The sequence below is a fragment of the Poecilia formosa genome, unplaced genomic scaffold, assembly GCF_000485575.1.
Source record: "Poecilia formosa unplaced genomic scaffold, Poecilia_formosa-5.1.2 Scaffold466, whole genome shotgun sequence".
Classification (NCBI taxonomy): Eukaryota; Metazoa; Chordata; class Actinopteri; order Cyprinodontiformes; family Poeciliidae; genus Poecilia; species Poecilia formosa.
The window spans coordinates 219,895-227,419 of NW_006800405.1; the positions used below are offsets into that span (position 1 = coordinate 219,895).

At 43.5% G+C, this 7,525-nt stretch overlaps 1 protein-coding gene across 2 annotated transcripts in view; it reads left to right on the plus strand.

Annotated features, from left to right (window-relative positions):
* The window catches only part of nmnat2 (nicotinamide nucleotide adenylyltransferase 2), a 10,704-nt gene extending 3,179 nt beyond the window's left edge, over positions 1-7,525 (plus strand). For both annotated transcript variants that reach the window (XM_007578082.2, XM_007578081.2), the window contains exons 2-11: positions 1,083-1,171; positions 2,816-2,883; positions 2,989-3,067; positions 4,416-4,542; positions 4,960-5,040; positions 5,398-5,442; positions 5,609-5,685; positions 6,239-6,340; positions 6,548-6,615; positions 7,025-7,525. In XM_007578082.2, coding sequence (XP_007578144.1) covers positions 1,083-1,171; positions 2,816-2,883; positions 2,989-3,067; positions 4,416-4,542; positions 4,960-5,040; positions 5,398-5,442; positions 5,609-5,685; positions 6,239-6,340; positions 6,548-6,615; positions 7,025-7,127 — 839 coding nt within the window. In that variant the 3' untranslated portion in view covers positions 7,128-7,525. The remainder of the gene's footprint in view (positions 1-1,082; positions 1,172-2,815; positions 2,884-2,988; positions 3,068-4,415; positions 4,543-4,959; positions 5,041-5,397; positions 5,443-5,608; positions 5,686-6,238; positions 6,341-6,547; positions 6,616-7,024) is intronic.

Consider the following 7,525-nt stretch of genomic DNA (forward strand, 5'->3'; position numbering starts at 1 on the left):
TGGACAGGTCACCAGGACAGGTCACCTGGACAGGTCACTAGGACAGGTCACCAGGACAGGTCACCTGGACAGGTTACCAGGACAGGTCACCAGGACAGGTCACCTGTCTGTTGCAGGGCAACACAGAGACACACAACCATGCACACACACACTCACACCTGGGGACAATTTAGAGAAACCAATTAACCTGACAGTCATGTTTTTGGACTGTGGGAGGAACCCAGAGTAATACACACAGATATGAGGTTATATATCATTTTACACATATTTTCCAACTCTAATCTCATAAAGTTGCATCCTGGTTGGATTTGATCAGACCAGGTGTTTACAGCGAAAGGGGGCGTGGCCTGAAGCTCCTCCTCCATCCAGGTGTGTCTAATTATCAGGCAGCTTCAGTTTCTGATTGGGTCAAAACAGAGATTTACTGTTAGAAACTGCAACTGGAGGAGCAGAACTGGTGGACTGGGATTTCAGGTCCAGAACCAGTAAAAGATTCAAATGAGATGAAATGAATCCAACAGGAAGCTGTTCTCCTTGACCTCTGACCTTCTGGGTTCTTCTCCAACTAAACACCTTTTAAAACACCAGAAATGGGAAGAAGCAGGAAACAGAAGTTTAATATAAAAACATGAATGAATCAGAAACAGGAAGTCACCAGAAAAACAAAACAAGATTTAAATCGGATTCACACCAAATCTGACAGATTCTTCATGTCTGTTCAGTTAAAACCGGATTAATTCTGGATTTCTGATAACATTTATTACTGTTATAAAATCAGATCTGTCTTTAATGAGATCCTGATCTTAATGAAACAACCTGAATAAATTAAAGATAAATAAAAATGAGGTTTAAACCTGAAGCTTCAGCTGTGATGAATCCAGGATTTAAATAGGACAGATATGAACAGACAACATCTGGAGCTGAATCCGGTTCTGATGTCTGCAGATGTTCAACCAGATGTTTAAACGTTGTTTCCTTTAAAAACCTTTTTAACCGTTTCCTCCTGGTAAACATGAATAAATCTTTGTGTTTATTTAAACCTCAGGTTTAGTTCAGCTCCTTGTTTCTGTTTGTTCCTCCAGAAAAAGCCAGAGAGTATCTGCACAAAACGGGACGATTCATCGTGATCGGAGGAATCATCTCACCGGTTCACGACTCCTACGGAAAACCTGTAAGCCAATCACTTTTCCAGATTATAATCTAATCCGTGTTGCTGTAGTTCACAAGGTGCCCTGATGGTGGCAGTGTTTCCTCCAGTGAAGCAGCAGAAAAATGGAGCTGCAGCTGAAAGCATAAATAACCGACCAGCAGAAGCTTCCAGAAATCTGAAGAGTTTTAATTAAAATGTTTTTGTTTTTCATAAGAATATTAACTGAAACCACAGAAAGTTTTTTTTTTCTGTCCTTTCAGCTTCATCATCAGTTTCTACAACAGCCACAAACCTGCAGCGTTTTGTTCATGATATTTCTATCATGTTTCATAAGAAAAGTTTGATTTTTTAAGTTTAGGAACATTTCAGAGAAACACATGCTGTGTTTTCCCCCGGGGTCAGAGGTCATCTGTTCTAGATGACCTCTCTAGTTTTTCCTCTCCACTGTCTTCACATGCTTGGATTGCTGTAAAGTCAAACTCCAGTCCTCCGCTGTCCTGCAGGTTTTAGATGAGCCACACTGGAATGAAACGGCTTCATCACCTCCTGGTGTAGTTCAGGTCTCCAGAGCCTTAATGACCTGATTATTCTGTTCAGGTGCAGCAGAGAAACATCTAAAAGCTGCAGAGGCCTGGAGTCTGACTCCCTGCTGGAAAGCCTGGATTATATCAGTTGGAGTAATAAACTGATTTAACGGCTGTTTAACTTTAGCTTCAAACTTTAATGATCTGATTGGAATCCATTTAAATGACTGGATTGATTTGATTGTAGATGTTTCTGAGTAATTTGAGGTTTTATGTAAAATACAAACTGAGTGACATTAATTTCACCAGGCGGTGAATCCAGACTCTCATGTTTACAGATCAAAACTTTGTTTTATTAAATCATCTGCAGCAAACGGGTTTCAGATGTTTGATTCTCTGTGAAGGAGAAAAACATTCAAGGTGAATTACAGTCAGAACCAGGAGTGGATCGGTCCGCTCCGACCCGATCTTTATTCAGGACTGTTCCCCCAGCCGGATCAGAACCCGGTTCTGCCGAGTCGTTCTGTTTGTTTCCCTCCATCCCCTCTGATCAGAACCTGGTTCCTCTCTGATCAGAACCGGGTTCTGCCGGGTCGTTCTGTTTGTTTCCCTCCATCCCCTCTGATCAGAACCGGGTTCCCCCAGCTGGATCAGAACCCGGTTCTGCCGGGTCGTTCTGTTTGTTTCCCTCCATCCCCTCTGATCAGAACCGGGTTCCCCCAGCTGGATCAGAACCGGGTTCTGCCGGGTCGTTCCTCGGTGTCTGCAGCTGCAGCTCTGCAGGTTTAATGAAATCTTGTCCTACTTTCTTTCTGCCTCCACAGAAACATGAATTATTGATGCAGCAGAAAAACTCTTTCTGCTCCTTTTCTTCTCTTTCCGCTGAACGATGAGCAGATTGATCATTAATTATTGATCCATGTCAGTTTTCACCTTATTAACTCCATGTTTGATCAGTTCAGTATCACAAGATGAAAAATCTACAGGAAGCTCCAGGTTTAAAAGATAAAGTAGAGAAATGTTCTGGTCCTGGTTCTGACCAGGTCCAGATTAAAACCGTCTGGTTCTGCTCTGGTTCTGGTTTCATCTCCTCTCAGCGCTGCAGGTTTTCCTCCTGATGGTCGGTTCTGTGTCTCTGCAGGGTTTGGTGTCGAGTCGCCATCGCCTCACCATGTGCCAGCTGGCCGTCCAGACGTCTGACTGGATCAGGTGAAACAATCACGTTATGTTGTTAAAGCCGGTTTGTTTCTGTTCTCACTGAAGAAGAATGTGAGGTTGTTCCTCTAACGGGTCTGGGTGGTGCTGCTCCTGCAGGGTGGACCCCTGGGAGTGTTACCAGGACACCTGGCAGACCACCTGCAGCGTGTTGGAGCACCACCGCGACCTCATGAAGGTCAGTCAGTCACACAAACTGGTTACAGGATGTTTACTGGTCTGTTTCTGGTCACATCGAGAAATTTAAACTTTTCATTTTATAACAAAACCAAACTGGCTGATAAATTTATGTTGACTTTGAGTCAGAATTTCATTTACTGAATGAAGCTAAAGGAGGATTTTTATCTGTTTGTAAAGTGATTAATAATTAGGCCTGATGAATGGATGAGGGGTCACATGAGGTCAAGGGTCTACAAAACTTTACCCTTAAATAGATTAAAAACTGTAAAGACTAATAGCAAAGAGATGCAACAAAAGTACAGGAGACAAAATGAAAGTCAAAAGCAAATCAGAAAAACTGCAGTGACCACAATAAAAACTTACTGTGAGGATTTGGTTTTTCTGTAAGTTTATTTTAGGTTCTGTGTTCAGTTGAGTCTCCGTGTTGTCGGCTAGCCTTGGTTCATCCCAGCTGTGACTAGTTCCCTGGTTTCTCTCTGTTTATTTAATCCCAGCTGTGACTAGTTCCCTGGTTTCCCTCTGTATTTAATCCCAGCTGTGTCTCGTGTTCCTTGCCGGTTCTTCGTCTCATGTCTGTTCTGTCGTCTCGTTACATTTGTCAGCTACCAGTCTCTGAGCTCCTAGCCTTCTGCCTGGACTTTGTATTCTGACATTTTTCATTAAAAACATCATCATTCATTCTACAACCATCCATGGTGTCTTCCTCACCACCAGTTACTGCACATTGTGACACTTACAGGTTACAACAAAATCACACAAATTACCAAAAGAGACCTGAAACATCATCAGAGGAAGGAACAAAACCTGAAGAAAACTGATGGAAAAGAAGTAAAAATAAAAGTATAAGCTTCTAAATACTGGAAATAGAACGTCAACCTGCTAGAAAAATGAATCCTAAAAAATATATAAACAGAAAAAAAAACTGCTGCGCAAAAACACAAAGAAAATGAAAGACAGGAAAAAAAGCTGTGAAGAAACAACACAGGAAGATAAAATTATAAAAAAGAAAAACATGAAACAGTTTGAGTAAAGAAAGAGAAAAATGATGAAACTAAAAATAAAACCAAACAATAATTGGATAAAATAAGCAGAACAGAAACCAGTGGTTTTTTCTGACCTGGTCCAGATAAAACCAGTGAGACCAGTTTAAACCTGGGACTGGTTTCATCCAACGGTAGATTCCACCTGTCATTGGTTAGAACAGCTTCTTACTGAGCTTTATAGACATTTTAAACATGGAGTTTCATCTGATCCATGTCGGATAGATCAGATGAAACTCCATCTGAGTAGAGGCAGGGAGCCCAGTGTGGCCTAGTTCAAACCTGTAAAGCATCTCTGCCCCTCAGAGAGTCACCGGCTGCATCCTGTCCAATGTCAACACGCCCTCCACCACCCCTGTGATTGGTCAGCCACAGAACCAGACTCCGCCCATCTACCAGGACCACAACAACATGAACCACAAACCCACAGCCAGTGAGTCCAACACCAGTGGTCAGCCGGGGTCAGGCTGCAGGAACGGAGCAGCAGAATGTTACAGCTGTTATACAGGACATAGAGGAGCATGGCATAACATCCTAGCATAGCATAGAATAGCATCCTATCATAGTGCAGACCAGAATAACATAGCATAGCATCCTAGCATGGCATAACATCCTAGCATAGCATAGATCAGAGCTACAGCATAGAGTAGAATAAACTACAATAGAAAAGAATAAAATGTCTCTTGTTAATAATTAATTACTTGTTAGAACATTAAACTCTGATAGTTGAGCCTGATGTTGTCAGTGTTGCTGCTGGTTAACTTTATATCATGATAAATTTATCATTATGAAACTGTTGGCCTCTTGGTTCCAGTCGAACTTCTGATGTGAACCTTTTGTTTCTGTCTAGTCAAAGTTTGGGGGAAGATCAGTGAGAGTTTGGGTAAAATCTGCTGCGTCCGACCCAACATGGAGCGCTTCACGTTTGTTGGTGAGAAAATCTGATTTTATTTCATGTTTTGCTGAAGAAAATTATGATTTAATATTTTCATCCACCAGGGAAACTGAATGAATTTGAGTTTTAAGTTCAACATGATGTGAAAACATGAATGTTGAAGTCAAACCAGGTTGTTAAAGCAGAAAAGATGAACTCGGTCAGATCCACTGTTCGGCTGCGTCGGGTTTTGTTGCCTATTAGACAAAAATGCATAAAACTGATTATTATCAGAGACTTAGTGCTAAACTGACTTTATTCTGTCTGACTGATAAAATGCAGCGGTTGGTTATCAGTGTGCAGGAGAGTTTCTGGAGTTGAAAGGTCAGAGTGAAATCTGTGTTTGTGCTTCAGATGAAAACGCCAACCTGGGGACGACGGTGAGATATGAGGAGATTGGTGAGTTTTCTCCAGACCTGACCGGATCCTCTGGTTTCCTTCCTGTCTGAACTCCTTCTGGTCTTGTTGGGATCCAGTAAACATGATGCTTACGGCGCTGAGCGAGTAAACGCCATGTTTACTGAGGACGTGTCTGTCTCTTTCCCTGCCTGTCCGTCCTCTGTAGAGTTGCGCATCTTGCTCCTGTGTGGCAGTGATCTCCTGGAGTCCTTCTGCATCCCTGGCCTCTGGAAGGACAGTGATGTAAGCACAATGTAGCCCCGCCCACATGCATAAGCCCCGCCCACCGACATGTAGCCCCGCCCAACTACATGTAGCCCCTCCCCTCAGTTAGCCGAGACTCAATAGAAACAAAAAACTCTAATCAGACATTCTGGGAATTAGATGAAGATTAAATTTGTTTCCATCCATGTTTTTATGGTTATGATAAAAACTCCAGATGGAAACTCTGGAATGATCCTTTAAATGAACCGTTTGTAGATCTGAACTCAGGACAGATCCAGCATGTTTCTCTAAATATCTGCATTGCTAGAAATAGCACCCCCTGCTGTTTGAAGTGGGTAAATACCTTTAAATCCTCTTGTTTGTCTATATCTGTAAACAGGTTTGAATTTGATGATTTTGTCTATTACTGTTGGTTATTTGGAGTTGAAACCAGGACTAGTTAGCTGGTTTTCTGAATGGACTGACTAACGGCTCCACCCTGAGGTTGAGATGAGTCCGGCCCGGCTGGACCTGGTCCAGGTCTGGACCTGAACCTGGTTCTGGACCCTGAAGGTCGTCTCTCTGCTCTCAGATGGAGGTGATTGTTGGTGATTTTGGCATCGTGGTCGTTCCTCGTGACGGCGTCGACACAGAGAGGATCATGAACCACTCCTCCATCCTCCGCAAGTACAAGGTGGGTTTCTGCAGTACGGTGCAGCAAGAGGGACAAAATACTGACTGGTGAGAACCAGGCTGATGTTGAACCATGGTGTGTTTCCTCTGGTCACGGTTCTCCGTCCGTTTCTGGACACTTTGTCCTCGTCTCAGAGTTTTGTCTCTTTTCTGCTTGGTCATAAAATCCAGCGAATGTCTGCTGACATCTAAGATCTTCTGTGTTCAGGACAACATCGTCGTGGTGAAGGACGCGACCCACCACCCCATGTCCATCGTCAGCTCCACCAAGAGCAGGTTGGTGACAGAATCGATGGCCGTATTGATCTCCTGACCCAATCACTTTGACTTTCTGTGAAACGCGTTCAGGTTTTCCATCGAATGTCCGTCTCTGAAACATCGATTTATGGTCCAAAAAAGTCCAAACAAAGTTTCTCTATCACTAATAGACTTGAAATAAAAACTGAACTACACTGCAAAACAGGATTTCCACAGCTGGTTGATATGAAACGTTTAAATCTCTTCAGATAAGTTTAAAGAAAAATTATAAAGACTCAAAGGAGAAGTGAAGGTAACGGTTCATGTTTGTGGTCACAGAACCATTCAGCGGTTCTGTAGGAGGCGTTACCTGGACCAGAGCTGATTCCTGCAGTAGGTTTAGGGTTATGGTTGGTTCTGCCCCCTAATGGCTATATTTACCCCCCAGACTGGCCCTGCAGCACGGAGACGGACACGTCGTCGACTACCTGAGTCAGCCCGTCATCGACTACATCCTGCAGAGCCAGCTGTACATCAACGCCTCGGGATAGGGATCCGCCTGCATGAGACCCGGACCGTCAATATGGAGGACGAGGTGGGGGGGGTCCTAACGCTACCATCTATATAAACACCCCCCACCCCCGACACCCCGCAGAAAACTGAAACCTGTCTGTCTTCTGTGTCAACATTTACTCTTCTTTGAGCTCCAACAGGAGCTTCAGTTCCTCCGTCTGTGTCATGTGACTTTACCATGGGGGGGCAATGGGGTATGTGGTGGGGAGGTGGGGGGGTTAAGTTATGTTTAAAAGTTAGAGATGCATGGCAGACTTCTGGGCATGCTCAGTGTGACTCCCTGTCTGCATCAGGGTCTCTGGTTTCATGCATCAGGTCTGCAGAAAAAACTTCTTTCATAATTTCTTCTGATTGACTGAATTTAGTCTGAAATCTG